This window comes from Diuraphis noxia, unplaced genomic scaffold (assembly GCF_037042655.1).
Source record: "Diuraphis noxia isolate RWA-SAM2 unplaced genomic scaffold, SU_Dnox_SAM2 contig0003, whole genome shotgun sequence".
Lineage (NCBI taxonomy): Eukaryota > Metazoa > Arthropoda > Insecta > Hemiptera > Aphididae > Diuraphis > Diuraphis noxia.
In genome coordinates, this window is record NW_028301713.1 from 60449967 (window position 1) to 60473450 (window position 23484).

The 23484-nt window shown below is 33.4% G+C and overlaps 1 protein-coding gene across 3 annotated transcripts in view; it reads right to left on the minus strand.

Moving 5' to 3' along the window:
* Positions 1 to 963: 963 nt before the first annotated feature.
* LOC107164144 (uncharacterized) overlaps positions 964 to 23484 on the minus strand; it is a 139174-nt gene continuing 116653 nt past the window's right edge. For all 3 annotated transcript variants that reach the window (XM_015511849.2, XM_015511846.2, XM_015511847.2), the window contains 6 exons: positions 13964 to 14944; positions 12728 to 12900; positions 10454 to 12530; positions 4779 to 4945; positions 3886 to 4100; positions 964 to 1700 (listed from right to left, as the gene is read on the minus strand). In XM_015511849.2, coding sequence (XP_015367335.2) covers positions 1063 to 1700; positions 3886 to 4100; positions 4779 to 4945; positions 10454 to 12530; positions 12728 to 12900; positions 13964 to 14944 — 4251 coding nt within the window. In that variant the 3' untranslated portion in view covers positions 964 to 1062. The remainder of the gene's footprint in view (positions 1701 to 3885; positions 4101 to 4778; positions 4946 to 10453; positions 12531 to 12727; positions 12901 to 13963; positions 14945 to 23484) is intronic.

Consider the following 23484-nt stretch of genomic DNA (forward strand, 5'->3'; position numbering starts at 1 on the left):
AATATCTTTGGGTTTGGCCTACTAGGATAAACATAAAACCCATAATTCAATAGATTAATACAGAAATACAACTATTAGAAACAGAAAAAAAATTTTATTTATAAACTATGTACAACTGCTGTTCTTTAATTAACTTATACATAATTAAAATAACTTAATTATAGCTATAAACATGAATGTATGATTTAGAAAATTACACATAGAGATTTTGTTTTATTTTTTAAATTAAATACAAAATTGAATATTTATAATTGCGTATAAACACGCGCACAAACATTTTATGTTTTAGTATATTTAACTATTTTATGCATATTTTTGTTTTGTAGATAATTAAACACACCAAAATAAATTATAGAACACCTATCTAAAAAACATCTCAATACACCAAAAAAAGAATGTTTAATATAATAAATATATATGTTTTATTGAATATGTATACATTAGAAACAAAATGAGCTAAGAATTGTAATATTACAAGCGAATATGTCGCGTTTTAAATTCATTTAAATTGCTTAAAAAGATATAATAAAATAATAATGATAGTAATAATAAAATAATTGGATAATAAAATTGCACATATTATACATATTAGCACAAGAAAAAAAATACCAAACAAAACAGCTGTTAAAAAAAAGTAAATATCATATTTTTATACATAATAATATTTAACATTAATAAAAACTTAATGTGAACATTAACAAAGAGGTATACCAAAATCATTTAGAATAACAAAATGAAATTTTTTAAATAATACTAAACACGTCCGATGGTTCGGATTATGTGTCCAATTTTAAAAACTAACCAACCAAAACATAAATTGTCAACCTTTTTATTAACTTGTTCAAAATTCGTCATAAGAAATAAAATAAAAAAAATTTGGGTAACTTATTTAAGTACAAAAAGAAATGTCGTTTAAACATATATTTGAAAAATATGTCAAATGGCAATTCCTAAATTTAGTAGTAAAAAAAAAAAAAAAATAATAATAAGAAAAACAACAACATAACACGGTAACTCGTTCTGTGTGCGCACGTCCGCCTATTGGTGATGATGACGACGACGTCAACTCACCGTGTACACGCTCACGCCCAACAGCTGTTTAAGTTTGCGGTCGTAACGGACCAAGAGTATTTGCTCGTCGCCGGATGTCGATGACGAGAATGGTGAGGCGGCGGAGGTAGTAATTGCGGAAGTGGCAGCAACAGTAGTAGTAGCGGCGCCGGTGGAGATTGTGGTCGCTGAGGGTGTGGACGACGACGACGTGCAAGAAGGGGCTTCCTTCGTGGCTACAGAGTCGCTGTCGTCATTGGACGGACGTTCACTGGATTTGTTAGCTGCGGCCGGGGTGGCCGGCACTACGATTGGTTGTCGGCCCAACGATTTCCGGAGCACCGCGCGCTCTTTGAATCGTTCCGCCGGCACGGCCATAACGGCGTTCTCGTCCTCCATCAGTTGGACGAGCGCTTCGACAGTCTTCACGGACAGAGCCGTCGACACGTCCGAGAACAGCACCCAATCGTCGTCGTCGACGCCGGCGGTCTTGCGGCCGCCGTCAGCACCTCCTTCGGACGGAAACTTGTAGACGTCCGGAAGCGATTGGTCGGAAAATTCGAACTCGAACGATGGGCCTTCGTCAGTCGGTCCCGGCGATGGGGCAGGCGGCAGACACCACAGCAGCCGGTCAACGTCCTCGGGTTCACCTACAAAACGAAAGCAAAGGTACTCGATTAGTCATAACCACGGTTAGGTAAGGTTACATTAGAGTCGCGAATAAAGGTGGTCGAGGTTCTATATAGAAATATACGATTCAAGAGGACCGGGAAAATTGCAGTGTCTCACGCAAACGTGTTTAGACATGAGACCATTTGAGTCCAGCAGAACTAATTTTGTGTTGGTTTTTATATTACAGTGCATTTACTATCATACCATCAAACCTAAAGGTAAGAATATATTATTATCTAGGGCACCTATATAAACTTAGCTTTTATTTTTTTCACTATTTTAGTTTCGCTATTTTTCTTTTGGCTTTTATTTTTTCGATATTATGGCCTATAATCATTCGTAGACGCATTAATTGTTGATATTTTAATTTTATAGTGAGTTACGGCATATTGATACTTTAAAGCCTATGCGTTGTATTAGCTTAATATCCTGGTTTACCTATAATTCTGATTAGATGTGCATTTTTAACATATTATATACTCTTATATTAAAATCATTGCAAAATTAGTTTTGCCAAACGCAAATTTGCTCCATTGTCAGATTGAAACAAAACATGCGGGATCGGCGTTCTCTCGAAAATAAAAAGTAACAATTTAAATAAATCTACAGGAAAATACTCATCAACAGAGTTCGTAAGTTTTTCTTTCATCATCCCAACAAGGTTTTACCAATAATCAAAAACACCGATACATACATGATGGTAACATAGATATTCTTATAACGCGAGACACTATATAATTATTTTATAATAAATGTCAATCAACTTTTTTTAGTTTTGAAGAAAACCCGATTGCCTATATAATCCCAAGTACCTGTAGACTGTAGAGCACTACATTAAAAAAAAATCAAATTAAATTGCATTTTTTCCTTATCACATCAGTTGTTTAGGTTTTATTTTTAATAGGTTACAATTAATTTATTTTATTAGTACAGCGGAAGCAGTATATTATTTCCCTGAAAATGTTGTTAACTGTATAAATAAATAAAAACACGTAATCTTGAAACCATCGCTTTGAATGAGATGAGCCGAGTAGTGGAGTAGATAGGAGATGCCATCTTTGCATTCCACATTTATTTTATAAAAACTTTAAATGTTTATAAATACATCTATCATATGTAATATAAATAATTATATCATGTAAGATGACTTACTATTCAATATGTAGAAATCAAAATTTCTTGAAAATTATGCTGCAGAATATGAAATTTAATATACAGTTTATACATTTAAAATTTTAAGATCTACAAAGTTTTTTAAAATTTAAAAATTTAAATATTTGAAATTACTGTTCAAACATATAACTTTATTTATTTTATTTTATCATTGTCTGGTTTGCTACGATTCTCGGAGAAGTCGGAGAATAGCTTTTCATTAACGGAAAACACTCAGTATCCTACTTAGACTTAAGAGGAATTGAATGTTTAATATTTAAAACTGAAAAGTATCTACGGCGAGCAAAGTGTTAGATGGAGGTACAAACTCTACATAAACATAGAAAATAAGACAGTTGTTAAACAATACTCGACATTCACCACATTTCCTATCTTATAGAAACGTATTATGAAAAAGAAAACGTCCCATACAAATACATAAATTTTGTGATAAGCGTCTTTCGTACGTAGTATCGTATCAGTAAAATATCTCGTACTTCTATCATAAATAAAGTTAGAAAGTATTTTTTAATATAATGGCACTTTACAACACATTTTCGTGAACTGGTTGTTACTGGGTTCTATACGCGTGCCATAAACTAAATAGATTGGTGTGATACACTATTAGATTTTAAAGATATACCTTTATAATCGATCGGGAAATTATTATCTTATACCAATAGCATTAATTTCGTTTTCGTTGAGTCTATATGTCATTACACCATACGGTCTGCATTATATTTAAAATCCAATGTACAAACTTGTTAAGTATAAAACATCACATACATAATATAATATAATGATATGATGATGATGGATTGATGAATGAAATGGCTAGTTAAAATTTAAACGCAAAACTTATTAGGATTATACCTACATTATGAATAGTATTGGTCAGCTGTTTTTCCCGTTTATATTTATACGGAATATGGGTCATATAGCAATGCAGTATGTATGTATATAGATTGTCCAACCATGGTTAGGTCAGGTTATTTACTATATAATACTTACGGGTCAGCGTGGTGTCATCGAAATTCCAAACGGACGCGCTGCCGTAGCCTTGAACGTCGTTGACATGATGTTCCAGTAGCATTCTGGTCTGCTTGTCTGTGGCCAAAGACAATGGTGACTGTCCCGAGTAGGTGGCCAAATGCGGGTCTGCTCCATAACTGAGTAACAGACGCACCAGGTGCACGTCGCCGTTTTCAACAGCTTCGTGTAGGGGCCTGAAAAACCAACAACAATAATATAGAAACAAAACGAAACATTTTGAGTCTTAGGCCTAACTCGAAACAGAAGGAGCGAGGAGAGAGGAATCTTTTCACACGCAGCATTTCAACAATGCAATATGTATATATCATAAAATATTAGGCGTAATACAATTAATGAAATAAACTAAAATAACGTACAAATGAATGAAAATGATGGGGTCCGTGTTTGGATTTTTAACAAAAGTTTAAAATAAAATATATCAAGTTATTAGGCATAGTGTGTAAATTGTATATAATATAGTATACACAATAAGTACTAAATATTTATTCATAAATTTATTGGCGTTGTAGATAAATTATTATAATAATCGACATATCCTTGTGTTTATTAAGTTTATTTACTATAAAACATTTGTTTTGTGAAATATTTGATTAGATAGGGAATGAGAGTTGATTGGCGTTGATCATACTGAGGGACCGTATGCCGCAAAAGGATTATTATTTGTTTTGCGTGTCGCACATAACTAATAGCAGACAGACAGCAAATAGCTAGACGCCTTGTATACCTATAGTAAGTTATGCTAATCACAAAACTATGTGATGTATTATAGCGTTGCCGCGTTGGTAACAAAATATACATTATTAATGATTTTATAATATGTGTCTATAAATTAATATATTATAGGTACTGACCGTATGCCTCCTTGAGCGCTGGCGCTGACATCTGCCCCGAACAGAAGCAACAACTTGGCTATGTGATAATGGCCCTGCGAACACGCTTCGTGCAACGGCGTGTAGCCCGCGTTGTCAGCCACCGATGGGGCGTACTCGAGTTTTTCCATGCAATAACCCACGACATCCTTTGAACAGAACACACGCAAAGAAATATAAGACCAGTCGTCATATTATACAGCACACCGTCAATCAAATCAGACCAAATTGGTCGATTAGTGTAGAATAATATAATAATGACCATTTTAAGTATACAATCATACGTCATATAAAATAGTCCCCATGCAGTGCATCTAGAAAGTTTGTAAACGCTTGTTACACATTATATATATATATATATATCTTGCACAGTTCATACGACGTAAATATAACGAGTTTCTAAACTTTCTAGACACACGCCCAAACGGCCAAACTTTACAGGCACACGATTATTTCAAAGTTTTTTTATTATTATATTTTAATCTATAACGTTCTACGACTTATAATATATATATATATAATAATAACTGCGATCTCTGATCGCGATGTATTTTACGTATACCTATTGGTATTATATAAGTATATATACCGTGCGTACACGGCAATGTAAGTGACAAATGTAGCATAAGTGCATGGTATAATGTATATTATAATATATTATTTTATGAACGCCGATTGATTGTCAAGTACCCAAATGTGTAATAAATAATAATAATATTACGCGCGTGTAGAAAAATAAATACAGTTTTTATAAATCAATAGTAGTAGTTTTAGAGTATACATAGTTGAGAGCACGCATTTGGGGTATCGCATTGGAAACATTGACTACTCTATTGTACTTTTTACGCGTGTTGCCATTTAGGAATACCTTAATTTAATGCTGATATGCTAATGTTGTTTACCTGAAATTGAAGTAGTCCGTGTAATAAAAGAAATAGTAAACTAAAAATTATAATATTGAGTATTGGAAGTGGAACAGTTCATTTTTAAATTATATACTTAAAATATTTGAAAATTTGTTGTGCTGTGTCCGGTGTCGTGTAAATACAAAAAAAGGAGCGTCCCGACTACTGTTATAAAATGGAAAGGAAAAGAAGTTCATGAGCAAAGCTAAGAGCTCTATAGTATTTATGGAAAGGCTTTTAGTGAAGTTATTTTGTAATTTTGTATCCTACGTAAAAATCTGATGCTACCACAAATTTACCGTCACTTTTACGGACGGCGGTGAAAAAGTTTGGCAGCCCAATTATGAAGTTAAAATCCCCCCTCCACGAGTTTAGATAAATTTAATTCACGAACGTTTAGAGTTTATTTCTGGCAATGTTTTCACGTGATCGAGGTATAATAATTTATGTATGATGGTAGTAATAAGTAATGATGACAGAAAGGAAGTTGAAGGATAATTGAGGCGACTTGTGAGGGTAAACAGTTAGTTATTTGAAAACAAATGTCGCCGAATCGATAATACACATTGTTAGTTTAAATATTAAAATAAATATATATGCTTATATTATTATAATCATACTAATATAATACCGGAACGATTTATAAATGTGTTAGCGCGCGATGATCGTTTTTGTCGTATTTATATTTTATCGTGAGCACTCATCGAGCACCATCACCATCGCCACCGACAATCGTAGCAAAACGCTTCAAAATATAAAATATTATATCGGAAAACTTGTGGTGCGCTCGTCCCAAGGGCAGACGCGAGCGAGATGCGCGTGCACATCATCGTCATATACATTATTATAATCGTCATGTTATTATAAATGCGTGTCGCGCGAAAATCGTTTCTGGACGAGTGGGTGACAGGGGTGGGAGAAAGGTTTGCACCATCACGAGGTCGTGAATGCACACGTCATCGGCGAAACTATCGAACTTTGCTCAACGTGTGTGTGTGTGTGGGTTCCCGACATTTTTTTTTACGGTAAACCAATTTTGATGAAAAAAAAAAAAAATCATAAAAATTAAAATTAAAAACGGAATAAAAATTCGAGCATTCTAAATGTACAGAGTTATTCACTAAGCATGTTCATTACCTGAACTCATTCAAATTTTTGGAATTTCGGTATTTCAAATAGGTACCTACCTACCATTATTTTAAACTTAGCTTTTTATTAAAATTAAGAAAAAACTTTTATTACCTAGGTACTGAAAACTATTGTTCAGTAGATGGTAGATGATTTTTATTGAATATGTTGATGTATTAATATACTAACTAGTAGTTTCTGCATTATTCAACTGTATATCATGTTCAATGTTCATGATAATGGTTTTATAAAAAATATAAAATTCATGTTGTCTTTAATATACTCTAATAAATTTTACAAATTAAAAAATGTTAATAGATCATTATAAATTCATCATAACAATAATTTTCAAATCGCCATATTAGCCCTCATATTTCCAAACTTAGGACTCAAAGTAAAATAATTCAAAAGTTATATTCATTAGAATTTCAATTAAAATACAACAACAAAATTTAAAAATCATCTTTTTCACTATTTCCGGAAAAAAGGGCGGTTTTCATTGTAAAAAAAACCCCTTAGAGTCTTCAACCGGTGTAAAAATATCCAAGTATTTGAAAATATGATCTTTAAGCAGGTAAACTTATCAACTCCAGAAATCAGAATAAGAAAAATGAATCATCAAATGAAAAATAAGGGTGGGCATGCTCGGTGAATCATCCTGTATGTTTATTTATTTACGAGAGATATATTGCGTTGCAGCTATTCCATAGCGCGTGGTATACGAGTAAATAATAAATAATATTATTATATTAGCGAAGAGCTGCGTGTGATCGAGGGGGCGAGGAGTGGAGAGCGTTACAACCGTATATAATAACGGTATCTCCTTCACCTCCCACCAAAATATATACATATAATAATATGTATATAATGCGCGTGCCTCGGAGACTGTTACGTAGAGTGTCGTTCGGCTTAAGTTTTTCTCTCACTTTTTTTTTGTATACGGTGTTTACACGCAATGTTAATAATGCGAATAACTTGCGCGGTTCTCGGTAGTAATAATACAATAAAATCTAATTAAGCACATCAAGTTCTAAACAATGTTATCGAAAAATTACGGCCGGCAAAAGCTACAATATTATGATATTAGTCTTTGAGCACCGCGTTGCCTATGTCAACAAGAGTATACCTATACTATCGAGAGATTCCCCAACACGATTGATATGATATAATTATTTATTTATTTCGTGCAGATCAATATAAATTATTATAGAGGTCTGACTAATCTGATATCAGTGATATCACAAACAAATTTTTGGGCACGAGATAAAATCGTTTTTTTCTTTCCAGTATATTATGACTGCAATAAGGGTTAACCTATATTTTTATAAAATTGAAATCGTTGTTTAATTAAAAAAAAAAATTTCTTTTTTATATCAAACCAAATTTTTTAATTCATAAATTTGTAATAACGTAATATTGAAAGCTATATAATTACTAATATCGTAACGATATTCCATCATATTTAAATTAAAATGATCATATATTTTTAAATCTTTTTATCGATAACATATTTTAATACTTTTTTTAAGTAAAAAAAGTCATATTACTATACTGTCTAGTCTCGATATCTTTTGTGAACTAAGTCAGAGATTCGTTAAAAATGTTTTATACTAAATATGTTGTAGTTTTAATGATAAAATTAACATAATGTATAATTATAGTATCTCTTAATTATTTTACAGTGTTTGTTATTATTTGTTAAATTATTTAATTAATTAAACCACAGCATATACATGTACTGTTACTCCCTACACCACCACAAGCCTAGCTTAAAGGTGTAGGTAATTTTTATTATTTCTTTAAATACTTTGTTTGTATTGTATTTTTCAAATATAATAATAAAATTATTATAATATAATATAATATAATATAATATAATATATTATATCAAATATAATAATAAAATTCGTATAAACGTAACATCTATATTATATAATTTATATTTATGGTAATTTTAAGAATTGACATCGTCCACTTGATATTTGAAAAATGATTTTGAGAAAGTTAATACCTAGTTTTTGAACCTCAATGTGTGATTAAATAATTTATTAATTTTAGGTAAAGATTTCAAGATTACGAATTTTGGTAGCAGCTACAACAGTTTTAGACATTTCGTACCATACGCACTAAAAAAAATTAAGCTATATACGTATGTAGATACAGTTTTTGTTTATCCCGGAATTACTACTTTCTAATATTGTAGTGTATAGACTGCACAATTTGCGTTTTCACTATTCACGAATACCTGCAGCTGTGACAACAATGGTCGGCAATGGAACACTAAAATTTTATCGAAAACGTAGACTTGTATATAGAATAGCACTGTCAATGGCCAACGCTACCATATTTCCAACGGTAAACCGTCACGCCTATATATAATATAATATATATTATTGTAGACTTGCGGTATACCTACCACCCGATTGCTGCGGAAAAACGAAAAGAAAATCACGTGAGCATATTAAGCTGCACTGGTCGAGACGAGGGAGTTGTTGGCGATAAATCATCATCGTTGTTGCGGTCGACGACGTGATCGATTCGTTTCAATTCTCCCCCCTTTCCCACCAATCAAGCGAACCCGCAAATCGGACATAAATCACTTACAATAATACAATATGTACCTATAGTCTATACATATATACATAATAATAATGATGATAAACCACGACCAATATAGTACAACGGTAGTGTTCCGACCGAGTGCATAATATTATTATTGTTGTTGTTGTTATAATATAATCATCATCGCGTTATGTTATATTTTACGAACGAATACACACACTACACCTACCCCGTTTTATTTATATTTGCATATCATAATATTACAATATATTATAATGGTATGATTATCCTTATTTTTCCGCAGTATTCGGTGGGTGGACAGTCGACATCAGCTACGCGATTTATTTCCGACCTAAGCGCAGTACAATTAGAAATCGACCTATTCCTCTATATAATATCCACCCAGTAAGTCCGGTAATAACACACACATTCTAAATACGCGAAACACGAATAACTCCTTTCTGCGAACGACCGGATGTACACGTCATAACAATAATATTTCGGATGAGGACCACAAAATTAATGAAGGGGAGAGGGGCCAAGAACAATGAACGTTAAACGCACCGAACAATTTTATCGAAAATAAATGGTGTGTAGTCGTCTGATTTTAAGGGCAAGTAGGAGCGGGTGTGTTACGAAATCATTTTGTTTCTAATAATTATATGAGAGTGAATTTGAGTGCCACTGGTTCTAATAAACAAAAAATTATATTTAATTTGAACATTTTTTTAGTTCCTAATATACCAATAATAATATTTATACATTTTTATAGTATTTGCACGCAATTCCATTCTACTTGTAATAAAAACTATAAGGTTTGAATCAATGTACAAAATCAATAACTTGGGGGAATATGTGAAGTTAAATAACCTTATAGAGGCTGCAGATATACGACTGTTGCATAATAATTTATGAAATAAAATAAAATTTGAAATGCACATTTCAAAAATGGCCAGACTAATTTTATCTCTGAATTTTATCAATCGTCAACATTTATATATCCTTATCTCCTTTGCCCATTCCTTAATTGACCCCGAGATAATAAACAAATAAATAACTCACATCGACACCTAGTCTGGCGGCTCGGTGGAGCACTGTCTCGCCGTGTCCCTTGTTGACTATCCATCCTTTGATTTCAGCATGGATTTCGGATATATAACGTGGCGCACTTGGTGGAACAGAGTTGGAGGAGGCAGTGGATGGGGTCACCGCGGTAGCAGGTTTCTTGTCCGACACTGGTTCCTTCTTCTTCTTTTTTTTGATGTAGTCGAACCCCGAGCGAAACTTTTTGCGCATCAACTTCCGTTTGAACAGTACGCGCGTCGGTGGTTTTACACCTCTAACTCCAGCACCACTATCATCGTCTTCTTCACCGGCATGTGCTTCCTCATCATCTTCATCGTCAAGGTGAGATGCGGCGACTTCTTCACCAGCACACTCCTTTTTCAATACCTCGTCCTCGCGCTGACGTCGCTTCCGCAAGTTTCGCTGCATCAACTTTTCTGCGGACACGATCTTTTCACGCTTCATCAAACGCCGTCCCTTGAACATAGCGTCTCGGCGACCGAACACCAGGCCACCTAACCGTTTGGGCTTGTTCTTGCCTGTTAATGCGCCAAGTCCACCCGCTTGTGACGACTGGCACGCCGCCAATTTAGCCGCTTTGGACTCCTTTACCGGCTTTGAAGGCGGTGGAATGTTCATGATAGAGGTTAATGACACCTGGTCGGCAGCTACAGCGCCAGCAGTCGGCGGTGAAACTACCGATATGAGTTTGGACGGAAGGCGCAACGACCGCTTGAACTTGTAGAGTTCGTCCTTCCAGTCATCAGTGGTCGAAACGACAGAAGCAGCATGTGCAGACTTCTCACCGAGTGATTTTTTTCGCCGCCTTTTTGGAATGATTTTGTTTTTTGCGTTGGCCTTCTTCTTGGAAGAAACCTGTTGCGGTTCCTGCTTAGCCTGCAGTGGCCTGTTCCGAGACCTCAACCGCATCCGGATCGTTTCGTTGTCTTTCTCTTTGGCCTTCTTGACAACAGTGATCACCTGTGTGACACCAACCCCGGTGGCAACCACTGTCGGAGCAGGATTAGGCGATGGTGACGCGCATTTTCGCCTTCTTTTCACTGGTATCTTAACAGTCTCGAAATGTGCAAAGGCGTCGTCTAATAGCTCGTCAAAAGCGAATGTGTAATCTTTCAGCGAGTTCTTTCGCCTCAGCGACTGTCTGGGATTAAATTTGCTGGCTACATCGATTGCTGCGGCCGCAGATCTCCTCGAAGAGTTTTCCGTGTTTTTTGTAAAATTTTCTTTTTCAACAACTTTTTTCCGGATGGCTTCAATTTTTTTGCTTTCCTTCTTGCTGAAATCTTTTTTGTTGCCATGTTCCGGTTGTTGATCTTTCTTGAGATCGCGTTTTTCTTCTTTTTTCAGTCCTTTCTTCTCTTCTTTTGCTACCGTCACCTGCTCTTTCTTTTCCAATTTTGGAAGTGGTTCTTTCTTAATCATGTCCTTGTCTTTCTTTTCTGCCTTTTTCAACTCTTTCTTTTCATCTTTTTTCGATTCTTTTTTCAGCTCTTTCATTTTTAACTCCTTTTTATGTTCTTTCTTTATTTTCTGAACTTTGGCAATCAATGGCTTTAGAAGTCGTTTTCTTTTGGGCTTTCCTTTAATTGATTTTTCCTCGGTTTCTTCCTTGTCTTTATTGTCATCTGCATTCTTTTCTAGATCCTCTAGCTTTGTTTTATTTTCTTTGTCCATATCCAAAGGTTCTGCGTCTTTTTGCGAAATTTCTTCACAATTAACATTTCCTAAGATAGGAGATTTTTCTAATTTCATTTCATCTGCTGATTTTGATGTACTTCGAACATCTGAAGGTTTATTGTCTTTATCGGTTTCGGTAATGGTATCGATTTTTATTCGTTTTGTGTACTTTCTCTTAGGGGGTTGAGGTAGTAACTCTTTCACCGGTTTTCTTTTAATTGGCATTTTGGCTTTTTTCTTTTCTTGGGTTTCGGCTAACTGCACCACAAACGAATTACACGTATTCATCCAGAAGTCCTCGTCGTCCTCATCTTTTTCAGTTTCTTCTTTATTTAGTAAACTCAGATCTGGTTCTTTAAAGGGCGACGGTTCTCGTCTATAATAACAATTTTAAACGTAAGTTAATAAAATATAAATACTAATACTACAATTATGATCAAAGTTTCAGTAATCAGACACTTGTACATTATAAACACACTCTGAAAGTACTCGAAATAACGACGTTACAAATACAAAAAAAAAAAAAATAGAACCAGCAAATAATGTAAATATGTATTTATGTAAGAACTTTACTTGATGTCGAGCTTGAGATCTACAACTGCTTCAGTTTGTGTGAGAGGAGTCGGTTCTTGTTTTGTTTGAGGTGTGCTGTTATTTGAAGGCAAAAATGGGTGAGGTGATATGGCTGTGGCAGCAGCCATTGGGCTGCTCATCCTCGTGCCACTAGACGACCCTTCTGCAGATATCTACATATATACACGGAAAATAGAAAAAAAACCATATAAAATTCGATTGCGTTTAATATATAATATATATATATATATATATATATATATATATATATATATATATAAAAGGTAATTGAACAAAGCGTATTGATTTTAGCAGTTGTAATATAAAAAATGAAAGTTAATAGTAAAAAAGTTGGCAATAATAGGGAACTGTTGAGACATAAAATCTAAGTGTACAAATGTTGTATTAGGTCAAAATGAGAACTTAATATTTATATCGTAACTAATGAACGCCTTGACGAAACGACTTGATTCTAACACGGGATTTGATTTATGGACTATTGTAAATTTATCAATATTTGTTTTAAGAGTTATAACGATACAAAATAGTAAATAGTTGATAGAAGCAATCATAATATAGTGAACGTTGTTATCTTAACATTTTCGTTATCCTGGATGTAATGTCGATTTTTTGATATATGTCCGTCTTTATTATACTCTACTCATTAGTAAGACACTTATTAATTAAATTACACCGTTATTCCTTTCTGATAAAACGGTTATGAGCATGACACATACCAAAGAAAGCAATTTTATGTAGTGTGTCAAAACGATTTGCCTAAGGATATTTTCTACATTAATTGTAATGACGGCCACATTAATGAAAAAACTAAAATATTCCCCAATATCCAATTATACTATTTATTTAAGTGAATAAGATCAAATTGAGATCAAATTTAACTTTGGTGACATTTATTTTTTTACGATAAAATTATACTATGAAATAATAGCAATAAATAAATTATTATTAGATCTACAATTAAATATTGTCAGTATCTTTGAATAAGAATAAAAACTCGATATCTCAAATAGTTAATATTTCTCATAGGGATATAATTAAATATCAAATTGCATTCCTAATTTGAATAAATTTACCATCATTAGGTAAGCGTTGTTTTTATTGAACATTTAAAAAATGACATTTTTTGAGTTAGATCAAGCCGACATGATGGGGAAAAACGTAAATTAAACGGATGAAAGATATTAAGAATACCGAACAATATAGACGGAGGCATACCTGTTTCCTCTCAGCTTTGGTCCGGATCCTCGGAGCATTGCAGTACGCCCTGTCCATGTAGTAGTCGATCTTCTTGGGGAACGGCGTGACGGCCGTGCGCTCGGCCATGTAATAGTCGGTTTTTTTCAGAGGTGTGGTCGAAGGTTCCTTTCGGATGGGCGTCGAAAACACCATGGCCGGCGTGGACGGCGCCTCGGCGATGTGCGGCCGGCTGCTCTGGTCGCGCGCCTCGATGTTCTGCTTGAGTATCTCCAGTACGCGCTTGTCGGCCTGCGCAGGGCCTTGTTGTGGTGCCGGTGGTGGAGGAGGCGGTGGCGGTGGAGGAGGCTGTTGCTGTTGCATCGCGGTTGACGGAATAGGATGGTGCGGCCGCTGGTGGTGAAACTGGTGCATCGGATGGGGATGATTATGGTTCTTGGCAGAAGTGTACGAGTTGAACTTCTGTTCGATCTGCCTGTCGATGGCCGCCCGCCAAGCTTCGTCGGCTGACGATAACGGCGGAACTTGATGGTTGTTGTTGTTGTGGGGGTGGAGGTGTGTGCGCACTATCGGCGGCAGTGGAGTCGTCGGGGCGGCGGCCACTAACGGTAACGGTTGCTGCGGCGAAGACTGCACTACGACCACGGTCGGCGGCGGTGGCGGCAACGGCGTCGGCGGCGGAAGGGAGGAGAGCGATATCTGAGCAGCGAACTGATGATGGTTGTATGCGGCGGTGGCAGTGTTGTTGCTGTTGTGTTGCTGGCCGCCGACGACGACAACTGCGTTCTGCGGGGGTGCCGCCGTGGCCGTCCCCGGTAAAGACCTGTTGAAGTCCGGTTTGAAGTTCACTTTGGGTATGTCGTGTCCGAATGGATTCAACCGGTCGTCGGTCGAGTCGGCCGACCGACAGACGGTCTTCACGGACAAGTCCAGCGGAGACTCGCGTTTCGTAGTCTCAAATCGCAGCTTGGCCGCTTTATTTTCTTGACCCGATTTCACCGGCTGCGAAAATAAATACGAGGAGATATTAATTAAAATTAAATGTTTCTATACCAGAAAATTACATTCCGACGTTTTCCGAAACTATATGCTAATATAATACAATAACTTGATATTCATTTTATTCAATAATAGATACTTAAGTAAATTTTACATACGAATCCCCATAACTTTATAACATATTTATATATGTTTAAAATAAAGTTACCTGTTCTTTTTATCTATTTTAATTGTTATTTCATATAATTTTTATGATCGTTAAAAAATGAATATCTCGTATAAGTTGTAGGATATTATAATATTATTTTGTTTCGTGGCTTTACAAAGGATAATATAAAGCATACTATAATCTATTATAATCCAAGAATTATAATTTTCAATGGGAAAATTATTTTTCATTTTTTCATTTCATTAATTTCCAGAACATAAATTATATTATTAAACGATATGGAATACTAGATATAAATGTAATTGTTTAAGATGCACTATCACTCTAGCAGCACTGCAGCAGAGGGTAAAAAAAAGTTACCCATTTTAATGTTATGCAGGCTAACACGCGTGTCATTTATTCGAATAGCTACAGAGAAATGTATAAAGGACAAAGTTACATAATACTATACACGTGTATTATTATTTATTACAATGATTGTAGATGAGTAATTTCAGATAAAATCAAAGTTCAACAAAAGATTAGTATGGCATAGACCGATAAGGAATACAAAGTTTTGACGTTAAAATATACAAACTGAATAACGGCCGCTCAAAATCTTTAGCACAATATTTCATAAAATGTAGCGTGTTATTGGTAGCGTATTATTGAGCTTAATAACGATACTGAAAAGTTTGATCGCATGTAAAATTTGGCATACAAATCACAGCAGTACTAAAAGGCTAACAAATTGAATGTAACACTTTCTCCAACTGGGTATAATTGTATGAGTGTTGTAATAATTATCAAACTTAATTTATAGGCGAACTTATTATTTAAGTATTTACTATTGTATATGAATATAACGGTGTTTTGATACTCCAATCACACTTGGAAAATCTGTGACATCAGAATATTTTAATAAAATGAAGAATACTAACGAAAAATAAACAAAAAACACAAAGGATAATATGATATTTCTAGAATTTCTCGGGGAAATTAACTAAATGCAATTTCAACAAACGAGATGAGTAAATAATAATTAATATGTATGTTATTATTGTTATTTTAATCATAGCTACACAATACGTGATGATAAAACAATAGAAACTGTATATAATGTATAATGTATAATATTATATTGTCGCCATTATGCAAAAAGTAATCCAATGAAAATACCTAATTATGATTTAATCTTGAAATTTGAATTACTTTAAATTTGTTTTATTATTTTACATAATCGATTTTTGAGTGTCGAAACTGCAATAAAATTTCCATTGTGCAAAATGTGAAAATAAAAACAACAATTATAATGACTTTCACTAGATCACTTTTTACATGATGACGATGATATATTTGTGTAGACTTCAACACTAGCAGTTGAGGGTCAGACCATACATATAGTAGTGCATTTGAATCGCAGCAATTATACTGAAAATTATTATATAAGTATTTTCAAATTTATAAATCCTAGTGTCTTCAACATGAAAGGTTGTTTTTAAAACAGCTGTAGAAAATAGATTTAGATCCTGATGGCCTAGCTGTTCAGTATACATAATAATTGTAGAAAACAAGTATGCATTACAAGTGAATAATAAAATAATGTGCACACTCTATATTTTAAATATAGGAAATATTTATAGGAATATTAAAAAAGTTACAAAATATAGACTACTTTTATTGTTTATTAGTTTATCATTAAAGTTTTTTAATTTATTAATATTAATTCAATAAGATTGTATATGCATCTATTTAAATAAAACATATTTTGTATGTATTAACTATTGAAACGAAAGATAATATTATATTATTAGTCGCTTAATTACGAAACTGATCCAGCGAATTATGCTTAAAATATTATTAATACACCTAATTGATTTGAAACAGTGGGGATGGTTTGGGGAAATGTATACGTTTTTTTTATTTAGAACTTTTAGAACAACTATAATATTTTCAACATTTAACAGTTTAAATAATAATGTATTTAGTTTATACATAGTATACGTGGTTATATAATAGTTTTATAACTGTCTAAAACACAACCTAAAAGGGTATATTAATATTATAATATAAAATAATTCGAAGTGAAAAAAATACATAATATGCTTCATACGTGTATAGTGTATACTGTATACTGTATAGGTAAGTGAGTTAATTTTACCGCATCGAAAAGGTTCCCGGAATATACACTTGTCTAATTGAATATTATTATTATTATATACAACCTTTGAAAACCATAGAGAAACTAAACGAGAAGGAGAGTAGTTGCCTTTTGAACGAAGTCATTATAATTATAAATGTATAACACCATTTACATAATAGAATACTATAATAATATTTCACCGATACTCAGACGGCATATTATAATATTGTTATATAAATAACCGCATAGCGTGTTTTTGATCAACCAGAGCCACCTCAGATGTTTACCACATCAAATATTATAATAATATGTACAACACGAATAAACAATAGGTGTCATAAATAAACACGTAATAAATTCGTCGTTTACCCAAGTTAAGTTTCCCATTGAGTTGGTGTCAAACAAAATAACGGCACAAATTTTTTTATTACAACAGTGGTGGTGGTGGCGGCGTCGGTGAGAAGCTCATTCAAACGACCAAAGTCTACGCCGAGTACGCTATAATAGTGCGGTCAGCGTTTAGCGCGAAGAGGGAATAGGTATAATTTGTTTTCTCGTCTCATCCAAGGTGAGACGTGTTAAGAAAAAACGCAATGGATAAACTTCGACCTTATCTCAACATAACCTAACGACATCGATTAATATTATCTAACAGCTCATTCATTGTTTCGGCGCGCGATTGACCTAGAATACACTTGAAACGATCGTCGGTCGGTCCTTGGATCCCCTTGCGGATGAGCAAAATGATGAAACAGGTACAATAATGGTTGATACGTCCAAAAATAAGATTAACCAGTACCTAATTACTTTAACTGCCATAGTTTAAATAAAAAAGAACAGTATTTAAATTTTCGTAGAACGCTTTACAGAAAATTATTTTCACTGCGAATAAATAAACCACGACTAAGAATACAATTATTCTAAAATTTTAAAACATTTTTACGGTTCCTACGTTGGCAAGTATATAAAACCCACGCCAATAGGTCACAATGCAGTGAAAAAAAAATATTTATTATTCATTTTTAAAATCATTTTTCAATAAAAAATAAATCGGAATCCTGTCAGGACATTTATGGTATGAAACAATAATAAGCTGCTGTCGATTAGAAATTAAACACGAATAACAACAAGGCATAACATATGATTGATCATAAAAATATGTGACAATAAACACTCCTTTGCAATTTTACATACAACACAGGAACACTATAACTAAGTAATTTGCGCCAAAATATGAAAACACCGAATTGTGATTTGAATCATATTTAAATATTAATCATGATAAATCTCCGCCAAGACATAAAACGAAATGGCAAAATATGTATCTAGTATCTATGTGATTAAGCACATTATTACAATAGGTAATTTAAATATTTTTATTTTAGTTTACTTCCATTTTAATAAATTTCTTGAAATGTATCTATTAAAATTAACTTGATTGAAGAATGGTTAAAAAATATTACAAATAATTTTTTTTCTTTTAAAGAAGAGCAAATGAGAAACGACTCGGGTGTACAAGAAAATGTATCGAAGGACTGTTGTAATGGATATGAATTTGAATTCAATAACAGGAAATCATTGTAAAAAAATAACAATCCTGATTGAAGATGGTTTGTCAGCCTACACATTACTATTAAAGTAATCTATTTTATTACTAGACCAGAGACCTTAGTAGAAAAGTAGAATGGTTATTTTTTTTTAACTGTATTTAAAAACTTTTATAATGGATATAAAACATAAGTAATGAATTTTCACAATTTTGAAGAAATAAGAAAATTTCAAACACATAAAAAAATATTATTCATTATCACTAGAATTTTTATTTTTACAGACAACTTATGAAGAACCTTGTGTTTGATTTTGAATGTACAATAGCGTTCGTGGTTGAAAACTGTTCGTTTTCCCTGCAGCGTTTAGCAACAACACCAACAACTATTGGTCCACACCTGTTCCACTGTTTGGCTCTGCAGGGAAATCGTACATTCAATATTTTACCATATCATGTAATATTTAAATATACAAGAAACAAAATATATGAAGCTGGTAGTCACGGGTAATGTTTACAAAATATATTAATTTATAATATTTTCATCTCCCTGAACTAGAACGCAGAAATAGTTTTTTTTTAAATATAATCTCTCTCTGGGTCTACTCAGCCACCATGACAATTGACAAATAATTCGTTTTAATCTATTATAATTTATAACCACCGATATAATATTATGTGCTAATATTATATTACTATTTCCGTTTTTACGTGTTAATCGTGTAACCGTACACGTTATACCAACCACGTGGTTATTATTGTTATTAATAACTAGTAAAATCGTTTAACCTAAACAATATTATAAAATTTAATGAAAACTAGTATATTTTTATAACGGAACGCGGTGATAGTGGAATAATAGTATCTTTATTTCAAAAAACCCCACTACCAGCCAAGATATAGTATTTACGCAGCATAAGCACGATTTAAGAAAATTTAATATTATACGTCAAAAATTATGATTATGATAATAATAATAATATGCATACGAAAAAAAATTAAGCTAAACGGAAATGGCGTATTGTTGGAGATGTCCGAACGATATCCTTGGCGAAGAAGAGGAAAGTGAAACGTTTTTGATGTACACCCACAATAATAATAATAATAATAAGACGTGTATACAGCTGTAACGATAATAATTACATGGGCGGAATGTCGTTATTGGTTATCTTTTTAAAAAAAATGCCATTTCCGAAAGCCGAAATCACGAATATGAAATAATATTATTTATATATATTATAATATCATAATATATATCAGACGAGCACATTATATGATGAAAACGAATTGTAATTTGTAGTTATTGCTTTAGCGTCATATAAATACGAGAGCAACTGGATCTGGATGTCCTTAATTTTTTTTCGGACTGCCTTAACGATTTTATTTGAAACATCGATAAAAAAATTGACGAAAAAAAGGAATAGGATTATTGGCTTACTCATGTAAGTTTTGTATCTCCAAATTAGCAATTTTTTTCGCCCAAATATCAGCTTGAGTTTCGTATAATATACCGAACAATAGAACCACGGTCGTCGCCACAATACATAAGTCTTGTGCGAACTGCGAGATCGAAATGAAGTCTTTAAGTTAACGATGTAATTTTGTAATACCTGATTATAAATACCTTTACCACGATCAGTATCAAAATTGTACTACAATGCCATTTTCTTATTATTCATTGTCACACTGATAAACTATAAGAGCGAGAAATGAGCATATTGAATGCTGAATAAAAATCTCCCACGGAATTGTTCTGGAAGAAAATCTATGTTTAGAATGTCTATATATTGATTGGAAGTAGTAACACCGAAAAAAAATTATCATAGGTACTGTATGAGGAGGGAGCGCCAATCTGGTTTCTAATTTAATATCATTTTTGGTTAGATTAAACGAACTAAAATAGTATGCATAAATGCATAATATACATTTTTCAGTGATGGAAATACTCAAATACTGCAGTAGTAGTGGCGGTATTGTTGTTTATGCGATGGCAATAACCACACAAAATAAATAATTGTTAATAATAATATGTTTGACGTCAAATAATAATTTTACGGGCCATGGTTATTTTAAAAACATATTAACGACTAATAATTTCTATTAATACTTATATAGATAGCAATAACATAATATAAATAATCGTATAGCTAAAGGTTACACTAATCCGGTTCCATTCGATTCTGATAAAACACGCAATTTTATAATCACGATGTGTACCTTAATATAAAACGTGCCCTAAAATAACCATGGCAGGCGCACGAGGTATATGTATTAATTAGTAGCTAATATTATAATTCGGAAAGAAATCAAAACTATTTAAAGTTTAAATACTTTAGTCTTTTCGTAGATAACTCGATTCGATTAAAAAATTGTACATACTCGATCGTTCGTTTATCGATAAATCTTGAAGTCCCTATAATGCATGCGCCATCAAAAGTAAAATCGACGAATGTCAAACATTCATAATATCTCTTCATAATACAATAAATGAAACGTATGACGATAAATATGATAATAAGTAACAAATATATAAAATGTAAACCGTTAAGACCGTGAAAAAGTGAAAAAAAACATGGCTAGATAACGAGTCTTCTACTAAACTATGTTGGTTTCATAATAGCACAAGTATAAAATAAAATCACGTAGTCCGGTAGTCGCGTCTATATTGGCTCCGAATCGCATCCGTTGGAATTTGATATGTAGTTCGTAATAATATACGATACACCAATGAATATTATCGGAAAACCGGATGTCGTAGACCAGCGTCGCGTGTGTCGTCTCATCGACGACCGGACAGACGAAAAAACGGACACTCCACGGCGAGAATCGGTTAATAGCATATTACGTGAAAATAATAAATTTCACAGGATAAAAATGGCGCACGCGCATCGTATATTATTATTATTATTATTATTATTATTATATCGTATTCGTATATATACATACCCAACAAAAACGATGGATAACGAGCGAGCAGCGGTGCAAAATGTGAACGGAATAATAATAACATTGGCAACGATGCCGGTCGGCGCTGCGGGACAGAACTCGAATGAATGCGTAATAAATGAGTTTACCGTCGTGGGCGTAATCCTATCATCAAAAAGAGCTGCTGTCTCGTAGGGAGGTTTTTTATTTTCAAAACGCACGCGACAGCGGATATATAAAACGAAATTTCAATTTTATACTTCGATTTTTCCAAGGAATGACGGTGTTACTTATTCGTCGTCAAAACAATCGAGATAATAATCAATATTAATATCCAACAGCGTCATTGGTCCGATTACGATTTTAATTGTCGATCCCCGATATAAAACCGGAACTGAAAAAAACGAATTTTATGCACGCGATTAGAATGGTTTCGTCCGTCTTGGATCGTAAATTCACTATTCACTACCAAACCAATATCATAAGCGCTGGAATTGCCCAACCAGAACCGTAAAAATATAAGACACGTGATATCATTTTTCATTCGCTTTCATTGGGGCCCGTGCCTAAATTTAGGCACAATTTTGTACTGTGCATGAATATTGTAATAATACATCACCATCGATTGGCGTGGGACGTGTGGCGAACGGACGTACGAAATGCGGACCGGTGAAAAAATAGAAATATTCCGACCAAAACAAAAGCAACGGTTCGAACACGGCCGAGACGTGAATGACTATCGTGGGGAGGAAGAGGAGGGGGGCCAACGACAACATTGACTTTGACTTCGCGACGAATAAATAATCAACGATCGAGGTCGTGTGCGCCTACTGTATAATACCATACACGACGCCCGTTTGACATTATTACTATTATTATGTATATAAACGAAAACCACAGCAATAGTATGGCGGCGGAGTAATGAAAACTACGCGCGCCCGCCAAAACAAACAGAATTTGATAACAAGAATAATTATTATGATCATTTTTTTTTCGGGTTTCGGACAGATTTAAAAATATATATCTCCCTTTCGTTTCTCGTTTCAAGTAGATACATTTTAATAGTTAAATTAACGTAAATATTATCAAACCAATTTATGAAAGAAAATATTACATACACGTATTTGTTGCAGTTGGTGTGTTAACAGTTCAGTAGTATTTACGATTCCGTCACAATACAATTTTTTATTATCATTGCAAACACGTCATAGATATAAGAATATTTTTAAATACAAATAATTATTATAATGTGTACAATGAATATAATAAATATTCTAATAATAATAATAACAATAATTAAGATTCATATTTAAAAAATGTCACGTTTGTCATACTTTCGTACTTAATGACTGCAATTAAAAAACAACAAAAATGTATTTGCCGATTTTTGGAAATAAAATTAGGTACTGCATCAGTGTAGATGAAGCAGAAACATGTACGGTCGAAAAATCCTAAGTAGGAAATATGAAAATTACATGTCAAGGTAAACCAATTAATTTATATTTAAATGAGCGTTTGATGATAAATCGCAAAGGGATACGCGTTGGCATATTATATTACTATGACCTACAATAACGGTGATTTCATAATACGATGGGGTTTAGAACGCAAAATCATATCGTTCAAATGTGCATCATTATAGTTAATTATTGTTATGTATAGTTATGAATATTATACTTACAGACTACTCGTACATGTGTATGATAAGTAAACGCGTGTGCAGGCAAGTCGGCGGAGACGGAACGACAGAACGCGTTGTGCACGGCAGACGGTCATGTCAT